We start from the raw sequence: 26,091 nt of genomic DNA on the forward strand, positions 1-26,091 counted from the left end.
AATGAATAAACTCCAACCGTTTTTGTCAACCAAGCGATGGCTGAAAACACAAACCTGGCTTTGCTGCTAACGAGCTACTGTGGAGTAAAACATTCCCCAGGGTGCAGGATATATACTGTACACTACATGCCTAAATATGCAGACACCCCTCCTAATTATCGAGTTCAGGTGTTTCAGCCACACCCATTGCTAAACAGGTGCATAAAATCAAGCATATAGCCATGCAATCTCCATGGACAAACAATGGCAGCAGATTGGGTCGCACTGAAGAGTGTCATAAGATGCCACCTTTGCTGGCTATATCTGCCCTGGTCAACTGAGTGCGCTATTACTGTGAAATGGAAGCATCTACGAGCAACAACGGCTCAGCCACAAAGCGGTAGACCATGCAAACTCAGAGTGAGGTAAATGAGTGCTGAAGCACGCAGCGCATAAAAATCCTCTGTTGCAACACTCATAACATAGCTCCAAACTGCCTCTGGAAGCAATATCAGCACAAGAACTGCGCACGAGAGACTTGTGTTCAGCTGCTTGGCCATGGAAACCCATCTCATAAAGCTAAGATCACTATTCAAAATGCCAAGTGTTGGCTGGAGTGGTGTAAAGCACATCACTCACTGGACTCTGGAGTAGTGGAAACATGTTCTCTGGAGTGGTGAACCACGCTTCACTCTCTGGCAGTCTGATGCACAAATTTGGGTTAGGAAGATGCCAGGGGAACGTTACCTACCCGAATGCATAGTGCAAACAGTAAAATTTGATGGAGGACAGATAATTGTCTCGGGCTGGTTTTCAGGGTTTTCAGGGCACAGAGCCCTGACTACAGTCCCACCGAGCAAGTTTGGGATGAATTAGAAAGTCAGGTGTGAGCCAGGCCTGCTTATCCAACATCAGTGCCTGATGACAAAAATGCTCGTTTGATCAAATGGGCACAAATTTCCACAAATACTACCAACTCCATATTAATGCCCATGGCTTTGGAATGGGATGTCCAACAAGCTCATATAGGTGTAAGGGTCAGATGTCCATATATTCTTGGCCATATAGTGTACAACAATATTAGTATAAAACAATATTTTTTCGCAGCTATACTATTGTATCGGTATCCAGAACACTAAGGATAGGTACAGAAAGCTGTGAAACACTCACTTCATGGGCACTTTAAGTAACTCTGGGTTCAGGGAAGAGGAACCACTTAAAGGAGTTACTGAAGGGTGCGTTTGATGAAAGAGGCAATCTGTTGCAAATTAAGCTGTAAAAGGCACTTTAGGACACAAAACTGGGTTTCAATGATGTGACCTCAGACAAATCGCCAGGGACAAACACGTGTACACAAGATCTCTTCATTCTCACTTATCTTTTTCCTCCACTCTTACTCTATCCATCCAGCTCAAGATCTCTGCTTTCTTCTTCTTGTTCCCTCTCTACACTGACTGCTCTCACTCTCTCTGCCCATCTCTAATTCCATACCTTGTTTTTATCCATCCCTTGCTTCCTGTTTTCTTCTTTCTCACTCCCTCTCTCGCCCTCTCCACTGATTGCTTTCTTTCTCCAAGTGCAGCATCTCTCCGTATCTATCTGTCAATCTATACTTCAATTTCACTCTCCAGCTTCTCCATTCTGTCACTCTATCCATCTTTTACTTTCCACCATCTGTCTTACTCCCTCCCTACATCTTTATCCCTCTCTCCCAACTTCCATTTCTATCCCTCTTGCTTTTTATCCATCGCCTTCTCTACCGCTTGCTTGCTCTTCCTGATGATTTCTCACTCTACACTTTCTGTCACTCTGCCTCTCTCCCTATCTTCCTTGCTCTGTCCAATCTTCTGCTTCTAGTTCTTTTCTCACTACTCTTCTATCATCTTAGAGTTTTCACCTTCCCTTGCTGTCTGTATTCATTTCTCATGCTCAGCTTACTCCCACTCCTTCTCTCTATCCCTCTTTCACTTCCTTTTCCTCAGTCTGTTCATCTCTCACACCTAGCTTGCTCTTTCCACTGCGCACCTCTTGCTTTGTTTTCTCAGTCTTGTCTTCTCCACTGTTCGCTCTTTTTTTGTACATTCACACTTCTTCAGTTCCCTCTCTCCCATCTTCACTCTATCCCTCCCTCACCACATCATCATCTCCATAATCCACTCTTCCTACCCATTACTCACTCCGCACTTCAGTTTCTCCTCCACTTCCAGCATCCATCCCTTGTATTTTTCCCCTCCTTCTCACCTCCTCCTTCTCTCCTGCCTTCTCCATTGCTCCTTTAATAGAGTATCTCTACAATCCTTTCTTGCTCTCCACTGTCTCCTTCTCCCTCCCTCTTCTTCTTGCCATCTGTCCCTCAGTCCAGTCCATACTTCAATAACTCCACCTCTAATTGCCTCACAGCTCGAGCTCCACGATAAGCACGGCATGGAGAGTTAGCCAGCCTTGGCAAATAAAGACTTTCATTTCACTCTGTTTTTTTTTTTAACTCTGTCGCTTCCGAAGTCGTGGGAGTCCCCCAGAAATGCCACAGCTCAATACCTTCCATTAGCAACGAAGCTAGATGTATTAGTTGTGACGTCTGCCATTTTTCAACCCTTGCTGCTCACCCAGCTCACCGAGCAGCTTCGTCTATCATCAATAAAATCGATGGCATCTGATCAGAGTTAGCTATGCGTCAGTGGAGAACATCATCATGCACCACTGAAGGTCAATCACCAAGACATGTTTGATGTCCGACATTTGCACTGGAGATACAGGGCTAATGGGGTCTCAAAATAAAATAATTAGCACATTTTTAATGATCTGTTGGCTCATTTGCATATTTTCACATCATATACAAACATACTATCAAAATATCCAAATGCAGATCATATACAAATATAAAAAATGTTCATGTTTGTGCTAATGCATGCTAAAGCATTCTAAAAAATTTGCAGGAAATTGCCAAATGATGTCATAGACTAATTTGCATATTCATTGAATTTGTGATGATCATTTGCATATTGAAACATGTTATATGAGTAAGGAAGATTTTCTAAAAGACATTCAGAATAGAGTTTTATCAAAATAGAAAATAATAGACTGTAATTTATTTCTTATAGAACAAAGAAGACCAACTATAGTGATCAATGAATGTTGTAAACAATTATTGATCAGTGACTGGTTGTTTGTAAGGATCCCTACAGAGCCTGGCTGACTTTTCACCACCGTGTTTGTTCAAAAAATTAGCATGCAGCGTCTCTGTTCACTCTTTTCACTCACACACACACACACACACACACTCTGAAATGAGATGAATTGAGAGCATAATGAGTGTGTGTGCGCTCATCCATTCTGCAGTACTGAAGCATAAGCAAGTGCTTCATTTCATCAGAGCAGAGTCGAGTGGAACTGTGTGGGGTTTTTTTTTTTTTTTTGGGTGGAGGAGGGGGTCGAGGGGATGGATTAGAAAGTGTGCACGACACACACACCCACATGTCAAAGTCTTAGGTGATTTAGACAGTATTACTCAGATGATGAGTGGCCTAGCTGACACACACCCAGTCCACTCCCATTATCTCTCACATCCACAAACTGAGTGCTGATAGGAATGTTGCTATACGGCTATAACATTCTGGATTTTTGTCTCCCTTCAGAAAATGCGTTCATGAAGCCCCTGATGGAGAACATTGTGTCTTTTGGAGTGTGATGGTATATGACAGAGAATGTTTATAGGAATTGGTTAGTGTCCAAAGGTAAATGTTGGGGTACAATGTTGAGTGGTGGTGTGTGATTTGAAATGCTAGCCTGCATTTGAGAATGCTAGTGAACAACTAGGAATGCTGCTTAATGATTAGGAATTTTGATATGTAACAGGGAAAGCTGGGGAATGATTAGGAACATTCACTTTACTTTACTTTTGTTTGTGTAAAGCTGCTTTGAGACAATGACCTTTGTAAAAAAAAAAAAAAAAAAAGCGCTATACAAATAAAAATGAATTGAATTGAACTTTGGTGGAAGATTAGGAATGCTGGTGCACAATAAGGAAAGCTGGTGGGACAATCTGGTCAACAATTAGGAACACTGGTGAACAATTAGAAATTCTGGTGTGTCATAAGAAAAGCTGGTAAACGATTAGGAACGCTGGTGAACAATTAGGAACACTTGTGAAAGATTAAACCTGGTGTGCAACAGGGAAAGCAATAAGAAACACTGGTGTATTATTAGGAATGCTAATGAATGAGTAGGAATTTTTCTGTGCAATTGGGAAAGCTGGTGAATGGATAGGAATGGTGGTGAAAAATTAGGAATGCTAGTGTGCAGTACGGGAAACTGGTAAATAAATATGAACGCTGCTGTGTGATAGAAAAAGCTGTTGAAGGATTAGGAATGCTGTTGAAAGATTAGGAATGCTGTTGAAAGATTAGGAATGCTGGCGAACGAATAGGAATGCTGATGTTTGACAAGGAAAGCTGTTGAACGATTAGGAAAGCTGTTGAACGATTAGGAAAGCTGTTGAACGATTAGGAAAGCTGTTGAACGATTAGGGATACTGGTGTCTGATGGTGAATGCAGATGTTTGATGGAAAGTGTTGCTTTATTGAAAAATGTCAGCAAGGGATTACCAGCAATGATGTGTGGAAATCGTGTGAAAGTGAATTCTGGTGTTCGTTTCGAAAATCTTGTTGTTACAATTAAAATTAACATTAAAAAATCACAATATAACATGAGCACTACTATGAGAAATGACAACAAATCCACATCTGTGAGACACTGTACGTACTCGATCAAAAGGGATGCTGTACTTCTTCAGGATGGAGGGAGAGATAAGGGTCATCTTGTGACGAAGAAATGCATCACATCCCTGAGAGCTGCCGGGGAAAAAGCCTGCAAAGTTGTTGAAAAAAAAAAAAATTATTTAAAAAAAATGTATCATCAGCTTCACATTTAAGACAATTTACTCTGGGTTCTAACTTTTTTTGTTTTAAATTAAGATAATCATTACATTTAAGATGAAAAAAATTTTAGGGAAGAAAGAATATACCACCACCCACAAACATAACCTCTGGAAGTGTTGGAGTGTGGAGTTCATTTCCTGTACATTTCTGCCATGTTCCCAAAAACATGCCAGTAGGTATGCTGTAACTGGCTACTCTAAACTGCCCCTACATGTGAACGCATGCATGCAGGCTGTATTTCCGCTTCACACCCAGGGTTCCCAGGATAGGCCCTGGCTCCGGATCATTACTCTGACCAGGATACGAATGAATGAATGAATGAATGAATGAGTATCGGGGAGATTTTAGGACCATGGTGAGGAATCACTGGCATACTTTTTTTTTTTTTGCAATACTATTCATTAAAGTAGTATACAATTGAATTTACAATTTAGTATACAATTACCATAACTTACATAGAGCAGTATACAATTTCAATTTCTTGCTACTGAAAATATTCAATGTAACAGCAGTTGACTGGACCACCTTTTCCTTTAGCCTGCTTTTTGGTAATGTGATAAACATCTGCAAACCATTAAGGCATTTAGAGCTGTAACTTTCGTCCCTGTAAAGCTTCACACTGTACGATTTTGGGTCTGACTTTGCTGTCCCAGATGAATAAATAGCACATCATAAAATCATTTTCTGGTCGTGAGCCGAGACTGGAAGTCTTAGAACACATAATGTGACGTTCACCAGAGGCTGATTTAGCACCATGGTGACCAAAGTGTCAGAAATGATTCATTATATTCTCAGTGTGATCGCTGCTACAATGCTCATCTAAAAGCCACTAATAGGAGGATATGGGATTATGCTAAACTCAAAACAAACATTTATTTCAGTGCAAGCTATCATTCAAAACACAAGCTCACTTTAAAGCACGGATATGCCACATTGTTCTGTTTTACCTAGCCATGAACAGCTCCAAACGACTCTTCTTTACCTTTTAAAACATGTTTTCTCAAGAAATAACATTACTATTATTATAGTGATGGCTTGTTTCTGTTTCTGTGACCCCATTTTCTGCCGAGCCAGGATTGCACTGATTGACGACGTAATATTCTTTAATCACAGGTATTAGAAGGTTAGAGGACCTTCACTGTTTAATCTGACATTGAGAACACATGCTATCACACAGTCTGTTATAAAATTCAACCTAGATTATATTGGTATCATCTTGTAAAACCTGACAACCATTTAAAAAAACTAAATAAATCATTTAACGTCTCAGAAATAGGAGAAATGCCCCTCCCTACTATACATGTTACGGCTGTATGCAAAAAATATATTCACATGCAAGACTTTTCCAGTTTCCAGTGATATTTACACAAATCCTTTTTATCTCCAGAGTTCGTCAGGATAAATACCTTAGATAAGGAAAAAGCTTGCCTGAGCAGAACATTGCTCCACATTAAAATGCAGCTGATGCTCCAGAACTTCCCTTGAGGGACATTAACCTGAAGCTTGGTTTAGTCTTCAAAGCGGGATATTAAGTAGAGTAAAAGAGGAGCAAAGCAGACAAACGTGTGGCCGAGACTGGCTAATGTGGGAAAGGTTAGTGCGGAGGAGAGAGCCATGCTACAGCAGGGAGGAAACATTAGTGTGAGACACAGTGGCCATGGTAATGTGTTTAGCAAGGGTGCTATTATTGAGCTTACTTCCTGAATGACCAAATGAAATTTAAAACAGGCCATAATCACATGACCTTCAGCTAAAAATGAGTTTCCATGTAGCTTTGTTGAAGCGAGCACAATGGAATTCACTAAAAGTGGGTGTGTCCAGTAACACCTTCATCCCTTTGCTGAACATCATCTCAGGAACCACCACGTACCATTTTCAGTGATTATGAGACGTTGAATCATTTGTTTTTCCACATGTGCCATCCATTAAATAAATAAATAAAATGCATCAGTGTTGGTGCGCATGCCACTCTACTTTAGTTCCTCGGGTGTGCTGATATAGGAACATGATCACAAAGTGGTGTGATGAAGCGGAGTTACCACTCTGTTACCACCCTGAAGTTGATTATTTTCCTTTAGGAGCACATCCCAAAGTGTTTTATTCCTCTCATACCAGAACCACAACTCTGCTTTAATTAAAGAACAACACGTTATACTTTTTATCCGTTTGTAGATGCATTCAATGCTGTGGAACATCCACAAAACAAGACCCAACAAAACACAAAACCCTGGTTATCACTTACGTTATAGCAGCTATAAAGAGCCGTTCCCTCACTAGCCTCCCTTTTTCTGTCAGTCCTGTGCCAGAAAGTTACAGCTTAACCTCTGACTTTTACAAAGCGCTGACACTGGAGACTCCTTCCATAAATTCTAAATAAAGGTCTTCTCACAGAAAGTGTGGACTGTCCGCCACTCAAGTCCCTCTGTGAGTTGTTACTATATGGCACAAGCACATTAACACAAGCCTGTGACTTGCCTTGCAGCTGGAACAACAGCCAAAGCGTTTATTTTGTCTTTTTGTTCATTATTGGAAATCTCCAGAACACATTTCTGCAGTGCTAACCACTCTGCCCTTTGGATCAGTTTAGCTCCTCGCAGCCCAAAAGAAAAAAAACATGCCGTGATTGATTTACTTCCTGCAGCTGAGCCGATTCAGAATCAAATCTCTTCCTTACTGCAACTGAACTCACGCTAAGAACTCTCTTGGAAACAGTCAGAGACGATCTCACTCTGACGTTCTCGGAGCGTGATTGCCGTGTTCTCTCTCATGCCTAAAGAACGGCACTGAGGGGAAAAAATTCCATTCAAACAGACTAAATGCCGCATATGTGAAAACTCCCTTCAAGAACGAGAAAAAGAGCAGGCATTCCTGCAAATGTATGAACACATCAGTGACAGTGTGTGAATGTGTGCATGAGGTCGATGAGAAACTTCTATAATTAGTCATTAGAGCTTTGCTACCCACACACGGTGACTTTTCTGTGTTAAATGATTTTAGACAGATTTGAGACTCATTCCATGCACTTTCCATCAAATTACTGTGGATCTGCACCCCGCCTGTGTGGTTCATTTGCTTCTTGATGCCTTTCTTTGCGCTGTCAGATCAGGGTGACGTACAACACAAACTAATCTTCATCGACCAGCAGAGCGAGAAAGAGAGAGCGTGAGACATACAGAGGAGGGTGGGAGGTGAGGGTATGAGATTCCGCTTCTCTCTGCGCTTATAAAAGCATTTCCATTGGCGTGTGTGTGTGTGTGTGTGTGTGTGTGTCAGCCGTGGTGAACAGATATACACCACCACACTGATGCTCTCACTCATTTAACACAGATGCTAGTTGCTGGTTATTTGTTTAAGAGAGGCCAGGGCTTCCTCCAAGTCAGACTGCTCACTCTGGGTCGTCTTCTCTCCTTCTCTTTATCACTCACGAGTATGAAGGAAGGATACCAAAGAGGCAGCCAGAGAGCAAAAAAGCGACAGGTACTGAGATTTTCTCGACTTTATTATTTTCTCGCAAATTAGTTACGACCGCAGTGAAGCAACAAATCCAAAAGACTGGGTCCAAATCATCTGTGACTGTGTGATCTCCCCAGTTTATACTCGCAGATTTTAGTTCATTTGCAACAGAGCTCTGTTTTTTTTATATTTCTTAAAATATAAGAAAAAGTCGTAAAGTCTGTTTTGGAAAAGTTTCCAGCACTCAAATGTCACTATATATCAATCGATTTATAATCAGCTTTTCTCTCTGAACACATTTCTAAGGACTGTCAAGGTTTAACACAGTGCTGCCGAATTCTCGATTCCGATTGGTCAAAAGGTGTCGATTAATTCTTTACAACAGCAGTTCTCACAGTAGTTCTGGCTGCAAGGCAAATCACATGTTTATATAGTAACAACTGACTCACAAAAACCTGCACAGCAGAGATGCCACATAAGCTAAACCTAATGATAAATGGATTAACAAATGTGTTATTTAACAAAGAAAAACATATCATTGCTTGCTTTCTGTAAGAAAAAAAAGGTTTATGTATAAAGTTTATGGACAGAGTCTCCAGTGTCAGCACTTTGTAATAGTCAGTACATCTTCCACCAAGGAAGAGTTGTTTCATTTCATGGTAACATAAGCTAAATGTATACCAGAAACTAACTTGCTTCGCAGACATTTCACAATATTAAATATAACAATATAAAAAGTATCATGTGTCATTCTTTAATAAATGGTAAATTACAATCATTGGCAAATTGGGGAAGACAACTCATCAGAACGTACTGTTATAAGAAAATAACCAACTTTGGGGTGGTAACTGCAACTCTGCTTCATTACATCTCCTGTTATGACACAGTGTGTTTTATTCTGTACCAAAGCAACACAAAGATGTTGGCTAATATTGGTTTTGTGGCGCCAATATGCAGCACAAGTATGAATTATGTCCGAATTTTCCCACTTTTCCCTATATTTTTGCAATGTGAGCAGAGTTAATCTTGACTAAACAAGTTTTATCCCCACCAGTCATGAGGCTTAGGGGTCAAATATGCATCCCAGACAGGCTTTATCAAAACTATCAAAAAAATGCTCCTGCTTGCATGGTCTTTGAACTAGCGAATGAAAACTAACAGAGTGAACATACACCTCACAACGATGAGTCTATAACCGGGCGAGCTTGGACTCTGTACATGATTCTGTGTGCGTTGTGTAGCAGGCTTCGAGTCTCGGACAGAGGGCCGTCAATCAAACATGTTCTTTATAATATTAGGTTACACCTAAATAAGCTCTTATTTAACCCCTTAAAAGTCTTTTTTTTTCCATTCATACTTTGCTGGATTTTTAATAAAACACTCACTTTTGGTATTAGAAAAATCCTTTTTTTTTTTTTTTTTTTTTACACTTTACACCAACTACCCTGGCCTGATACCCTGGACAACCCCTAGCAACAACCAGAGACCAGCTGATGATAGATGAGACATCTAATCTAAGTGCATGGTAAATTTGGAAAAATTCTTCAAACCGAGAGACAACTGAATTAACTCTCACTCACATATTTAAAAGGAAGACATTGTGCATCTTTCTAAGAAAACTCGCAGTGCTAAGACGTGCAGAATAGTCTTGAGGGGGCTGTTGGCTGAGCTAGCTTTATTAAATTGGTTTAGTCTTGGACATTTTGAACTACTGGCATGGGACAAACATTTTGTCTGCAGGGTTGAAAGCACACAATACACTGCCTCTTATTCATGCTCTCAAAACTGACTCTGTATATTACTGTACATATTTGTTAGCTGGTTTCTTCAGTCTAATACATATTCTTTATTTATGACAATATCAGCAATGCAGGACAGCAAGCCATTAAAGAATAAAAGTGATTTTTTTAAAAATGTTTTGTTAATGCATACTGTATGACTTTACTTTTCATTATTATAATACCTTGCTGTTATAGCAAAACGGACCCCTTAAAAACATTTTTTTTTAGGACACTATGAAATATTTCACATAACGATGTCCAATTAGTACAACAATATCAGTATATTATGCATGCAATTTTTGTCAGATAACGGAATAATTGGATTGGATTCTCGTCAGTGAGACAACATGCTTCCGCAGGTCATGAAAACACAAAGACTTAAGCACCAGTCAGGGCAATACTGTGTGTCGTGAACATGATTCTATATGGTAGACGTGATTTTCAGCACATCCCAGTGCTGAAATGTTTCAGTGGTGCTGAAATGTGATAAGGCCTCACTCTGAGTTAACCACATACAGTACTTCTCTAGTAACACAACAAGAGAACGAGTGATGCTTTACCTTTCGCCAATCTTTCTAGCCTCTTGCCGTGTTCAGGAGGAATTGCATACCTGCAGAGAGAGAGCAAGAGAGAGAGTGAGAGAGAGAGAGAGAGAGAGAGGCATCAGTTGTCAAGATCAAGAGCAAAGTGCCTGAGGTGAGAGCAGCACGTCAGCTTCATCACCATTACATCCTTTTCTCCAGTTCGACTAAAAAAACATCTCACTGACATTCGACATCTGAGACACACACCTCGACTTGACACGGCGGGTTTCCAAGAAGCCTTGTTTGCTGTAAATCTAAGTAGAAGTCTTTGAACTTTTGTTTCTTTAAAACAAATCCGTTCCACGCTCGAACCCTCTGGCCTCGTCTGATTTCTTTCTAGAAAAGTCAGCAACTGTGCAGGAGTAAATCAACTTCCTATAGTTTACACTTCACAGATTTGTTTCTGAAAATACTCCTTTCTGATTGGCTGGCAGATGTCTGACACTTTCTTATATTGGCACATGGATGCTGTCATACTGTCAAACTGCAATTTAATGATATTGATTAAATTAAATTTAATTAAATGTGATAACTATGTGAGTATGTTGCATAGCATACAAGCATTTTTTAATAAACCAGGCACCATTTCAGATGACAACAAGGTCTTTGCTAGCAATATATACACTACATAGCCAAAGGTTTGTGGACACCTCAACATCACACCCATATGTGATTCTATACACAATTCTATAGGATATCTCTGATTGCTACAACGTTAAAGTTCCCCTTCAATGGAATCAAGAGGCCCAGACCTGTTCCAGCATGACAATGCCCCATGCACTGGTCCATGAAGACATGGTTTGCCAAGATTGGTTTGGAAAAACTCGAGTGACCTGCACAGAGCCCTGACCTCAACCCCACTGAACACATCTGGGATGAACTGGAACACTGACTGCGCACCAGGCCTCCTCGCCCGACATCAGTGCCCGACCTCACTAATGCTCTTGTGACTGAATGCGTGCAAATCCCCACAACCATGCTCCAAAATCAAGACGCAAGCCTTCACAGAGGAGTGGAGGTTATTATACAGCAAAGGGCACTACATCTGCAATGCAATGTTCAACAAGCACATCGGGGTATAATGGTCAGGTGTCCACAAACTTTTGGCCATATAGTGTAATTAAATTTTTAGGTACTATTAAAGCCACTCCCAAGAAAAGGAATAAAAACAGAGAAAGAAAAAAAAAAAAAAAAAAAAAAAAAAGAATTGACACTTGAGAAAGAAAAAAAAATACAAAAAGGGGGAAAAAATTAAAATGAGAGAAAAAATTTTTTTAAATATATATTTTAGCAACAAATTAAAAACAAAACACAATTTGACCATAAAAACAGGACCTACAGTTAAAATTTTTTGGCCACTTCATTTGTTCTGGAAAATTGTATTTCAAGCAAAGTTCTGGAACATGGGATCTTATTTCCAATTATTTTCAACGGGAGAAATTACAAAACATTCCAAGCTCAAACAGACACACCCAAATAACACCAAATTATAACGTACAATTTAATAACAATAATTAATAAAATAATATCTATAACAACAATAATAACAACAACAGCATAATAATAATAGCGCCATTTTTCGCTCTCATAATAACCTCCATCTTTTCTTCAAGAACACAGACTTTTCTAGGCCTTTTTATTTTGCTCTCAGTGTATTGCACTTTTTTTTTCAACCTTTCAGACTCATTTTGCAGTGTATTTCAATGCTATGTAGTTGCACTGTGACTAACATGTTTTGGCATCGTGGGGCTTTGAAATTTCGTTCACACAAGCTCTGAAAAGGAACGGAAAGCATGTGTTATGTCAGCGTTAAAAATTAGCATTAAATGAGCGGTTATAGCGGAACTTTAGCTGATGGGAGTCTGAATGTTGACATTCAAGGGTATTTCCAAGCTACAGTGCATGTAAACATTTGATTAAAGGAATGACATATGGTATATCCATAACAGCAATCATATAATAGCTTAGCTGATGTATGAGACTAAAAGTTTAGCTTAAAACTAAAGTTAGAAGGAAGCAAAACATCCATAAAACCTGTATTGGTTGAAATGATCTTAAGCAGGTGTGCTATTAGCAATACAGCATGCGCCAGTGTGTCCTCATATCTCCCTGAGAAAACATGATAGCCAAAATGTATACAACTTGCTAAAGTATACGATTTAATTATGTTCCAAATGTATTTAAAATGTATTCTAACATTTTAATAGAGTGAAAATAAATTCTAAATCAGTTGTTTGGTGTGCACTACATGCCAGGCTTTGTATCAGCTTTGTTAGCAGTTTAGCAGGTCAAAGCTAACTGTACTAGCTACACACACTCACCAAATATCACCACCAGATGCCTGTACATCTATATATCTTCTTCTAACTATCTAAAAACAAATTACTTAACCCAATAATCAGTGTGAATATTGGTTCTTTTATTTACATGTTACATGCTAGGCTTTGTATTAGGATTTGCTAGCAGGTTAGCAGCACAAGCTAACTGTACTAGCTACAAGCACTCTCCAGAGGCATCAACTATCTCTGCTACTTCCTTCCAAGATTTATTTTTCTGCCTAATGTAACAGTTTCTTCCTAATAAGAGGTGGTATGTGACAGGATAAGGTGAAAACATGGTTATAAGGTTTTTGCCTATTTTTCTGAGTCAAACAGTAAATGGAATCTAACTGCAGGTAGGAACTAAAGCTGTAAGTGGGGAATTGAAGAAACGTTGGACCCCATGACCCATACAATTGGTCAGAGGAATCACTTGAGCCATTCGTTTGGATTTGAAACTTTACCATTTGGATATCCTATCCTAATTTGGATAGAATTACGAAAATCTATCCAGCTCCGTGTTGCGCACATACATAGAAAATGAACGATCATCTGTTGCTTTGTCGCTTGCTAGTGTGAACGCAGAATCAGAACATAACAGACTTCCCACTTTTGCCCTTTCCTGATACATACTCAAAAAACGTGAAATGAGCCTGCATTCACACTAGCGAGCGACAAAGCAACAGATGACCGGTCATTTTCTATGTATGTGCACAAGACAGATCTGTGATTTCAGCTGGAAGTTATTATTGCTACACATTTACACTCTTACAAAAAAAAATAGTTCCTCAGGTGTTGGAATTGTAAAAAGAAACTCTGTAATAGGGATCTATATAAAAGCTTAGAGAGACAAACAACCCAAAGAATTTATCATCAGCATTTGCGCTCACAGGATAAAGTCTGTCCCTGGATAAGGACGGCTCTCTTCTAAGGTTTTTAACTGAACACATTTGAAGGAGCACATCACAGGACAATTCCATCTTTCCAAAGGGCAATCTGTACAAAACTGAAAAACTGTGTAAATTTCAAAACCATTATGGACACACAGTAGTCCTGATTTAAGAGCACTACCTTAACTACTACCAAGCTTTAATTTCTGTTGCATTCATGCATTCAGCCCAGTGAGAACAGAGACGGATAAACATGTAGCCATTTTACTGTAACGTTATAATAAAGCTTGTGTTTAAGGTTTCATTATAATGATGTGAAAACGAAATACCACACGATGATATAAAATAAGAAATGAATTCATCTAGTACCATACTGGATGAACTTTTAGCATTCTCCTAAAAAAAGCAAGAAATATTTTACTTGTTGGAGCGTAATACAATCTGCCCCAATCATTTCTGCCATCATATTTATTACCGCAATTATTATCCAGACTTTGGAGAGGACTCGCTCCTCAAGAGAAGCGCTCGTAATCACGCTCGCTCTGACTACAGCCGAGTGACGCACGGGGAATGAAGTGGGGGTGGGAGGGGTGAGGCTGGAGAATTTTTACAGCTACACACTGCCATCTAGTGCATGTGTGGCAGAATGCAGACACACTGCAGGTAATGTATGCGAGTTAGAAGTGTTGATAATGAGAACAAAAGCTTATATAAAAGTGTTATTGAGAACATAAAAGTATATTACATAATATGATATATAACAACCACATACTGGACCCAACCTATCAGGATTTGCTTAGTGAGCATGCATAAGAAGGATTAGAGGGAAGAAAAAAAAACCTCTCGATACCTAAAGATGTTACAGTGTATGCCAAAAACATATTACAAAAATAACATATTTTGTCGTTTTTTTGTAAAAAAAAAAAAAAAAAAAAAAAAAAAAAAAAAAAAATTCTATCCAGGAACAAGTGTGTACTAAAAAATACTTTATAATGTAAGGTCCTAAAATCAAAATACATTAAAGTTGCATAAAGAATCATTTTATAATAATTGCATCTTGGAAGCCTGAATAGAAATGAAATTGATTTATGAGCTCCATACAGATTCTCAGCTCTAATGTATAATGCATGTATCATGCAATATCTCAAAGCCTTTATTGTAAATATAATCAGACATTATGAGCTGCTGTATATAAAATAAGACCGTGAGCGCACCGGCTCTCGTGGTGCGTGTGAATGTTTAGTTAACCAAGCAGAGAGCAGCGTGGTGATGAGCTGGCTTTTACAATCCATCATACAAAACTCGTACATCCATCTTTACATCACCGTATTCACCTGCACCCGTGTGCCAGAAGAAGACAGTGCTTTCTAAAGGCGTTTTAAACACATACACACATGCACACACACCTTACTAACCTTGCGAGAACCTTCCATAGACAATCATTAATATAGCTAATTAATTATCTGCTACACCTAACTCTAACCCTAACCTTAACCTCAGTAACCCAAACGAATTTTCGACTAGTAGTTTTTTTTAAATAAAACAACCGGCAAGATCAAAACTGTCAGATCTTCCTGTCGTTGCTGTATGTATGCACATAGCCTTCGGCAAGATATAAAAGTATCTCTTCCCTTTATACCCGCTGAACAGCACCAACAATTATTAATAGCTTGTGTAGCACACATCAGCACTGATTGGTTACGTCTACATGCCACAGTGAAATAAAAACACAAAGGTTTTAAAAAAGAAAAAAAAAAAAATGCTAGTACTATTCTAAATCTGTGCTGTTTCAAATGAAAAAGAAAAACAATTAAAAACAATAGACGAATTTAAAAATTAAAAACAGTATTTTTGACTTTATGAAAGGAAAACAGGAAAATGTATTACATAATTTAAAAAAAAAAAAAAAAAAAAAAAACACCTGAGAGAATCCAAAATCTGATCAGAATTATAAAAGAGGATGAAGGAAGTTGAAAAAGCTAACTATCAGAGAATATTTATATCACACAGAATCAAGCGAAATGCAGATATATGACTATATGAACTACCAATTTTCCTGATTAATATTTTTGTGATACTTGTGGAAGGATCTGTGAAACCCAAAACATTGTCTTATTAGTTAAAGGTTTGCCTTCTTCATGGTGTCCTGGGGTGTGCAAATTTTTGCACTCAACCGTACACATTTGGGTTTTCCATTTGAGAGGACGTCACGTTTAATGGCAGCATTTTAAGGCAGTGATTTTGCTCCCAAAACAAAGACGATTCCATAAAGAAGAACAGCCATTACATGTCTTCATTTCAAGATAAATGTGATATTCTCACCATATTGTATTTTTAAAAATTCTATCAAACTGATCAAAAATTACGCATTATCCATGATACAAAATTTCGGTATCAACACTTCTATAATGCAGTAAACCTCTCTAAGAGTCGCTCATGAGAAGGTCACTGCATTCTGCTAATATACGTCATCATCTTCTGGGATGAATGAAAGAAAACAGCCACAGGCCTTCAGTAATTCACACACTGCGTTATTTCCCCCTCTCTGTCGCTCTACCCCACACACAACTAGCCAGAGCAATTATTTCCAGCAGCGTGTGTGTGTGTGTGTGTGTGTGTGTGTGTGTGAGTGTGTGTGTGTGAGTGTGTACTACTGCAACTGTGAAATCTTGAAGAATCTGACAGTAGATGTTGAGTGGGGGAATATGACCTTGATGGGTGCAGCGTTGGAGAGGAATGAAGTTAATTTCACAGTGGCTGAACAGAAGGGCTCGACAAACAAGCGCCACACACAGCTTAACGTCCTGTAATTACTCGACAAGTGAAAGCGATTAAATTTCAGAGACGAGAGCGAGCGCTTGCACTGCATTGAGCTGAGAGGAAGCACCGCCATGAGAGGATATTCACTCTTTAATGAGAGAGCAGAACTGAGTGCTGGTGCTGCAGAGCATGCTGGGACAGAAGGGGAACAGAAGATGAGAAGGAGGGATTAAGAAATCTGACATATTAGGCATTTTTCACTGAATCTGAGGCACAGAGGCCACGCCTCCTTTACCGGTACTAAAGCATGGAGGTCACGCCCCCATAGTGACAAACAGGCACCATGGCCACGCCTCCTTTCCTATGAGTGACAATGAATGGTCACCCCCTTCACTGTAACTGACAGAGGCCACGCCCCCTTCACTGTAACTGACAGAGGCCACGCCCCCTTCACTGTAACTGACAGAGGCCACGCCCCCTTCACTGTAACTGACAGAGGCCACACCTCCTTCACTGAGGCGCCTCTAACACTCTTGCTAAGTAAACAGGAAACAAAGAGAAACACAACAAAGAAGTTACACAAAAGTGAAAATCAAAATGGCAACGAGCTCTCAGAAGGCCTTTCGACAACGACTCTGAACATGGGACTGCCTGCTGCTCTTCACTACACTCACACACACTCACACACACGGTCAGTGGCAGTTGTTATGATGTCAGTATACAGAATGAGAAAATGCAGAGAAGATTTTTGACAGGACCAATATAAGCGAGACAAACTGAGGATAAGCACAAGCACTAAATCACATTTCTACAAGCTCTGGCATCTGACAGCACAAACCTCTCTCTCACACACACACACATATATATATAGACACACACACACACACACACACACACACACACACACACACAAAGTGCTCAGAGTGGCTCAATCAATAATTGTGGCGGTGCCTGGACAGGAACGAGGGACTGGGAGGAAGAAAAAGAAGCGAGTGAGAGTGACAGCGCTGCTGTAAATCAGACTAAAGCCGCAGTGTACGAGTCTTTACAAGCGAACCACAGGGGAAACTTCACCGAGAGTGTACACTACACTGAGCACAGAGTGCGCACTACAGCTGGGAATCTCTAGGGGCCTCACCAAACAAACAATCTGATTTTAATTTAAATCACCACAGTGAGATAATAAGCTGATCCTTTATGCACCTTAGGAGCATTTGGAATTTCAATTTGTATAGCCAAATTATGATTCCCCCTGTATGAGCACTTGCTTTAGTTATTTATTCTTTTTGTTTTACAATATTTTGACTGGAGCAATCAGAACAAATTACATTGTTTGAAAAGGCTACTATTTCCTTTTTATTTTTTATTTACGTATTAATAGGAGAAAATGTCATTGTTTAAGATTCTACACATCGCTGCATATTGGGTATAAATTATACTGCATACTGGGTATAAATTTTCTAGGTAAATACAAAAAAGTGAGTGATATTACATGTACATTCCCACAAGAGTATTTAGAGGCATGTTTCTGTGGCTGAATCTCAAATTACTTTCCACTGGGAGTATAGTGCACTTGTTATACTCTATATAGTGAGTATATATAGTGCATATAAAGTTTTTTAATTACTTTTTTATTTTAAATTTGAATTAAAGTTTACAGTTGAAATTAGAATGCAATTTTTAAAGCAATTTGACATCTATGTTTATTCATCCAACAAAAATGTTCAACATTTGATCAATTTAGGGGAAAAAAAAACCTTGCTGGTGCTGTGATTGGTATTTTTTTTTTTAGATATTAAAAGCACTTACTTAAAATTCTGAACCATTTTCTATCAGCTCCGTTCCCACCATTTTTCCTGCATTCCCTAAGGATGATTTCAAGCCTAGATGTGAAATTTGCTTCATTAGTTTAATTAAGAGATTTGAACGCACAGATGTAAAAGTCTGATTAAGATGTTTGGTGCATCAATGCACAGTTGTGATGCGTAAAGAATCGATTCTTTTTCCTCCTCTCATTTAACGAGCGAGAGCTGATCGATCACTTCTCAGCCCATCTAACGTTCTAAACATTACACAACTGTGACTGATTTTTATTTATGAAGTCACCCAGCACCAGAACCATCTCAAACTGCATTAACTTCACACTCACACTCTGTAGCAGAGCATCAGCGCCACCTAGTGACCACTTACAGAATTTCTCAGAGCCTAAAACTCATCTGCAAGAGAGGCATCTTTCGAAAGCTGCAGGGGCATCTGGTGTTATTTCTGGACACTTGCATCAGAAATATGCAGCAAACGCACCAGAATTCTGGGTAACTCTTCACACCTTTTATTCTGACAAACTCTTCACACCCTTGACCATCGTACAGGAAGCAGCGCAGCATCGTGTTGCTACTAGGGGTGTAACTATGCACTCTCCACCTTTTGATTAGATTCATGAAACTGGCTGAATGATTCGATTCAATTCAATTCAATCTCAGAATATTTTGTACAAAATTTTAATGAAGAAAATGAATGACTCCTTTTTTTTATTTCTGAATCATAAACATTGCAAAACAATGTGCATTTTTGCCTGTATAAAACTAAAAATCAAAAATTGCCATGAACAGAGGTTTCAAATTTATAAAACAAACAAAATCTACTACAGGTTCACCTTGTCTAAAAAATAAATAAATAAATGTATACATTCTCGTGTCACGCTGCATCGTTACACCCCTCAGTTACTACTGAATTGTTTTAAGAGAAAAATAAAACCGGCCTAAATTTCCCCTTTAACTGGAAACGTAGGCTGATCAACTCACATGTTCAGTGTCCAGATTCTGCTTCATTCTGTACTGAAGCTACAAGACTAATGAAGCTAACAAGAAAAGGAAGCTTGTGGCTACCAGACCTTCTTTTTTATTCTAATATTTTTTAAAAAATACATATATAAATCAAATTGGGACAACAGTACCATACAAATCTCTTCTACTGTTCAATTCCCTCTACAAACCTGAGCCTGATGCTGGTGTGACACCAAACTACGTGCTGAGGAACTAAGTGATTCAGCTTCAGAATGGACGCCTGGTTTTAGCTCCGTCCTTCTGTTCATTCTATAGACGTGATGATTTAGGCCTGCAGTTTGGACAAGGCTAAACTGGTAGCAATAAGACTGCCTTCTTTGCTAGCTACATTAACCTCATAGCTCCTGCCCAAACATGTCATGGCTGATAGACTATATTGTGTACATTTTATTTTTGGCTCCATTGTGTTTTTAAACGATTAAGTGACAAGCGACACTCAACAGCTGCCCCAATTTCAGAGGAACTGAAAGTTCTTTTTCTAGTCTGCTGCTTTAGAAAAAAACCCGCTTTAAGTACGTTTGCAGTGTATTTACTTTACTGTTGGCTGTAGCGTGAAGTGATCTCTCTTCTACCACAGAGATGCTGCATTCTTGAATCTGATTTGTTAGAAGGTTTTGATTAATTTTCTATAACAGCAGCACTGACAGTATTCCTGATAGTTGTTCTAACAGTTTCTAAAGTAACAAGGTAAACAGGCATCCACATAAACAAATTTTTGAAAAGTGTGTATATGGGGAGGTTTTCTGTAAGTAATGCTTAACATTTATGGAAGGAGTCTCCAGTGCCAGCGCTTTGTAACATTCAGTATGTTTTCCAAGTCATCGGGATAAGAGGATTTTAAGCTTTGCAGGGTTTCTAGGTAACATGACAAGCTGTTTTTTTTTTTTTAAACATCTGCTTATAATCTTTATCCTTTATCGACAGTAACTCTAGTATGAGATGCTGAAAACTAAAATGGAGTCAGAGCTTTTGATTTCTTTTTGCTTCAGCAGATCAAATGGTTCAGAGATTCACAAAAATTGGTACGTGTTCATTCCTACTCATGCTATGTGGGTTTATCATCTAGCTACTGACTATCCATCATCAAACAGCGCTCACTAACCAGGACTTGGGCTGGCCGAAGTGCAGGTAGTTGATGCTGTAGAGGTCCATGTCCTCCGTGTGCCAGGCGAATGTGGTCTTCCACATGCCGAAGTAGAGGTAGGGGGTGTTAACGCCCTCGATCACGATCCCACACTCCTGCTCCACCATGTCCAGCAGCGTGTTCAGATGGCCAATGTTCCACTCCGTTATGTCCTGGCAGAACACACACACACACACACACACACACACACACACACACACACACACACACACACACACACACACACACACGGCTGAGCATTTCCTTGTTGAATTGTGTGTACTCTACAGCACTAGATGGCATCATTACACAGTCACTTGGTTAATAATAACAGCACAAGCCCCGTGTGTCGCCTGGGTGAGCAGTTTATGTTTAATTACTATTTATTTAAAAGCCTATGACAACACATTAATTATAAACTGATAGGAGCAATGCTGCATCGTGAAGCAATTAAAATACCCATAATAACTCCTGTCTATATTAGAAACTCCAATAATTTGCCTCAATGTCGCAAATAATGCTTAACATAATTAACCAATTAACCAAGTGTATTCTAAATTAATTATAAACAAACAGAATACGTTAATAGGATCAATGGCTCAGTGGATCTGAACTCAGCAAGAAGGAAGGAAAGGATGGAAGGAAAAATTGGAGGGTAAGGAAGAGAAAGGAGGAAAGAAGGAAGGATGGATGGATAGAAGGCTAGGAAAGAAAATAAGGAATTAAATGACTGAAGGAAAGGAGTAAGGTAACAATGGAAGTAAAGAAGAAAAAAAAGGACATGGCTGAAAAAAAGGGAAGGAAGGAACGAAATGACAGAAGGAAGGAAAGGAGGGAAAGAAAGGACGGAAAGAAGAAGGAATTAAATGATGGAAGGAGGAGAAGGAAGGAAAGAAAGGAAGGAGGAGAAGGAAAGAAAGGAAATGACAGGCGGACAGAAATGAAGGAAGGAATGAAATGACAAAATGAATGGAAAGAAAGAAAGAAAGAAAGACAGATAGATGGATAAAGGGGGGGAAGGAAGGAAGGAAGGTCAGAAGGAAGACTCACAGGATCGTATAGCGAGCCGCTGATATCTGCACCGTAGATGGGTGACACGAACGTCAGATTCTTCCAGTACTTTCTCTCCAGATCATCAAAGTCTTTATGCTGAGGAGTACAGTACCTGCAGAGATCAGACAAACAGATCAGGAATAAAAATGGTTTATTTACAGAGGACAAACATGAACAAACCCTTGTTAACCCATGATTACGCCTGCTTTCAAAAACATTACAGTGAAAGCAAAATTGCATTGATTTTATTTGAAAACAGTCACATCTGGGGTTTTACAGCACAGAGCACCATCAGCAGAGATTCAAGTGGACTGATAGATTGTAATAGATGAATCTGCGTCATCCACCAGTAGCAAACAGATTTGCTTCTGTTAATCCATTAAAGAAAGCAGCCCTTCATACAGTGGCAACAAAGTACATTTTAACACGGCACTGACTTTTATACCATATACACGTGATCTGTAATTCCCTTCAAAAACACAGTGTCCTACAAATATCTGGAAGAAAAAAAATTTAACTGTGGCTACAATTTTACCTCATAAATAGGTTACTGACTATGTTTCCTGTAATCCGCAATAAATGTTTCAAAACACTTCAGAACATGCTGGTGTAAGATGTCAATAAACATAACATTAAAGCTAATATTCGTAATATTAGCTGGGTTGTTTGCTCACTATATAATCTAAACATGTAGCTAGCTACATAACTAGCTAAATAAAAACACTATGCAGGTGTCACACGCAGTTTAACACCTAAGAAGAAATAAGAAGATCTAACGGTTTCTTCAGCATTTCCTCCTTCTCATGACATTCTAAAGCTAAAATGCTAAGCCAGGGCTAAACTGCTAACTACACTGTGGACTAAGCAGGATTTTTTTTCATTAAGTATAAAAAATATATATATATTACAGTGATTATAGCATCATTCAAGTTTTTCCGTTCACCATTCAAGGATTCGTTTTACCAGCAGAGGCTCCGTCCGTGAATTGTAAGATTTAGAGTATTTTCGCCCAAATTACCAAAGACAGCTTGGATTGACGTCTTAGCTAGGTTAGCTATGGTGTCTTGGTTTTGTAATTACTCAGTGTGTGATAATGGAATAGCCATCACTGCCATTTTCGGTCCATTAATATGAACAAAATGCTATTTTTTGCCTTTCACACACAGGATGTTATTACTATTAATCAAGACCCTCTGTGAGGGGGGGAGAAGTTCATTTGCTTTTAAATTATTACTTTACATACTTCTTGATCAAGTGAAAATTAAGGGCACTTTCTTAAACGCTCAACCAGAACGACACAAAGCACAGCAGTTTAGATCCTTCAGAGCTAACGTAAAGGACAGATTTTAACAGAAAATTAAACACCCTTCGCAAACCATTAAACTTTGCTCCACTGACACTCAGACAGGCAGAGGTCACATGTGAGGTCCATCATTTGCCAACCAAATCAAAGCCAAACTACACTATACAAACTATACTGACCATATTTATGCATACAGCAGGTCAGGTTCCATTCCCCATAAGCAGGTATACAGCAGCTTGTGTTTTGTTTTTTTTTTTTAAGGGTTAGGATTTTAGTTATCCCAGTGCTGAGCTGCTACTGAGTAGAGATAACTCAGTGGGTAATATACAGCACTAATGAGCAGAAGGTTGTGAGTTCAACTTCCACGATGAGTGTTGGGTCCCTGAGCAAAACCCTGAACCCTCAAGAGCTCAACTTATAATAGGATTTGTGTTCTGCATAACGACTAACTCGTGTTTAATAAAGTTGTCTAACAACCAAATAAATGTAAATAATGTGCTGGTAGTCTGGGAGGTTTAACTGCCAAGCCTGCAGCAACTTCGCCGCAAAACAAACTGAGAGGTTGCCAGTTTTTTAAGCATGTGTTTGTGTTCTCTGCTAATGACAGCAATTAACACACCCAATTTGTGTCATTTCAGTCTTAAAATTATTACAATCTTTATGGAGAAGTCAGGAATGAAACACTAGGGAGCATAATATTGTAGGAAAATAATCTGTGAAAGGGTGAAAACTATCAGAATCAGAACCTACTTTTTGCTGTTGGCCAGTTTGCGATATTCTCCCACAGTCATGGACTTCTTCTGGATGTTGTACTGAGTGAAAAGTCCAGACTGACCAGTGACCACCTGCATGATGGGAGCGGGAATGACCATCTCTTCGATGGTCTCATAGGAGCGTCTGGGCTTCCACTCTTTAGGAGGAATGACCTGGAAGTTAACCAGAGAGAGAGATACAGAATGAGAAGATGAGATGGAGCTAGTGGTAGTACAACAGTTAGGATTCAACAGTAGCGTCCGAAGGTTTGAGTTCAAAGTCTGACAAAGCGCAATTGCTGGATCATTAAAAACTTCTAAAACTACGCTGAGCTCTTGCCTTGAAGGGGACATAATCTCCTCGGTTCCAAACCAGAAGATCTGGCTGAACTCCATAATTAAAGTGTACAGAGCTATACATTCTGCTCAGGTTCCGTCAAATGCTGCTAAACTGATAAGACGGCGCTTCACAGTACAGATGGATAATGACATAAAACATACCGCAAATCAAAATGTTCTCAAATGTCCGATGACCTCAACCCAGTTGAGCATGCTTTTCACTTACTGAAGACAAAACTGACAACAAAAAGACCCAGAAACAAGCAGAAACTGAAGGAGGCTGCAGTAAAAACCTCACAAAGCATCTCAAGGGAGGAAACTCAGCATTTGTTGATGTCCATGGCTTCCAGAATTCAGGTAGTCATTGACTGCAAACGATTTGCCTCCAAGTATTAAAAATAATCCTAATATTAATAATTATGTTAGTTTGTCCAACTACTTTTGAGCCTGTAAAAATAAATAATAAAAAAAAATTTAAAAATGGCTGTAATTCCTAAACGGTTAATGCAATATTTTTTTTTTAAACCCCTCGAATTAAAGCTGAAAGTCTACAAATAATAAGGAAATATTTTCTTACTGTGCTTTAAGGCTTCTACCACTACAGATTTCTCCTTTCACGTCAATAAAGAAGACAGAGAATATGAGCTTGCAACTTATTTGGAGGAATCCTTAGTCCACCCTCTTATCACACATTACCGCTCTACCTATAAAATTCTCAAATTTTCATAAAGAAGCTCTTGATTCCTGGAAGACTGCATTCAAACATAATTTCTTCTGAAATTATGTCTTACCTGGAAATGTCTTACCTGGAGTAGTGTTAATATTCTAGACAAGAAATGTAATAATCTGTTCATTAGAAACGCTCTTCTTTCGGATCAAGTGAATTTCTCTAGACAGCGCTCTAAATGGAGCGTTTGCTACCCAAACTCTAATATGAGTAATTTATGGATTTCTCCTCATAAACTTCTTATCCCAAATAAAATTAGAGAACGCCACTTCAAAATTACTCAAATATTACGTGTGCAATAAGTTAAATATATTATACTTGTTAAACAGATACACTGAGAGTGAATCTCCTTTGTGCTCCTTTATAAAACTGAAGTTTTTACATTCGTTTTGTCGATACTCTAAATCTTTTGGGACAGAGGGTTCTATATTTGTATATTTTAACAAATTGGTTCAGATTATAGAAACTATGATATTTCTTTTTGATTATACTGTACTGTTGCTTTGTCTTCTGGGTAAATTTCTTCTTCACAAAGCCAGAGTAATATATACTAAACCTAATTTTAGAATGTTTTCTGCTTTTCTGAATTTTTGCCTTATTTAAGAATATGTTAAACCGCTGAACACCATCTAAAACATATAATATTCTTAAGACTAAAATAATGAAAATTATTTTGTTCCAGAAATGGAGAGGGATTGCTATGTGATGTTTTGTGTTTAACTGTCTTATGTGTTTGCCGTATGTAACCACTGTCGTTGTACGTTGTACATGGTTCCCACTGTTGTTGTACGTTGTACATGGTTCCCACTGTTGTTGTACGTTGTACATGGTTCCCACTGTCGTTGTACGTTGTACATGGTTCCCACTGTCGTTGTACGTTGTACATGGTTCCCACTGTCGTTGTACGTTGTACATGGTTCCCACTGTTGTTGTACGTTGTACATGGTTCCCACTGTTGTTGTACGTTGTAAATGGTTATCATTTGATACAATAAAATATGGCTGTCAACCATAAGGCGCTCTAAAATGCAGTCGACTGTGACAGACATCAGTTTCAAATACAAACACATCCCATAGTACCCTCCCATCCCCTACACTGATTGACAGGTTTCTGTGCAAGGCATGGGAAATGCAAATGCAAAGGGAAATGCGATTCCATTTGAATTTTGGCAGGCTCCATACGTGACGCAGAGGGATTGAAATAGCAAACGGGGTCTTTTTTATTTCGATATGACAGGGTCGTAACTCGT

General features: G+C 38.9%; 1 protein-coding gene across 2 annotated transcripts in view; it reads right to left on the reverse strand.

Annotated features, from left to right (window-relative positions):
- The window catches only part of kdm4b (lysine (K)-specific demethylase 4B), a 63,034-nt gene that overhangs the window by 30,665 nt on the left and 6,278 nt on the right, over positions 1–26,091 (reverse strand). For both annotated transcript variants that reach the window (XM_053237915.1, XM_053237914.1), the window contains exons 3-7: positions 23,775–23,950; positions 21,719–21,833; positions 20,648–20,841; positions 10,711–10,760; positions 4,742–4,845 (exon numbers count right to left, since the gene is read on the reverse strand). In XM_053237915.1, the coding sequence (XP_053093890.1) occupies positions 4,742–4,845; positions 10,711–10,760; positions 20,648–20,841; positions 21,719–21,833; positions 23,775–23,950 (639 nt within the window). The remainder of the gene's footprint in view (positions 1–4,741; positions 4,846–10,710; positions 10,761–20,647; positions 20,842–21,718; positions 21,834–23,774; positions 23,951–26,091) is intronic.

The sequence above is a fragment of the Pangasianodon hypophthalmus genome, chromosome 11 (assembly GCF_027358585.1).
Source record: "Pangasianodon hypophthalmus isolate fPanHyp1 chromosome 11, fPanHyp1.pri, whole genome shotgun sequence".
Classification (NCBI taxonomy): Eukaryota; Metazoa; Chordata; class Actinopteri; order Siluriformes; family Pangasiidae; genus Pangasianodon; species Pangasianodon hypophthalmus.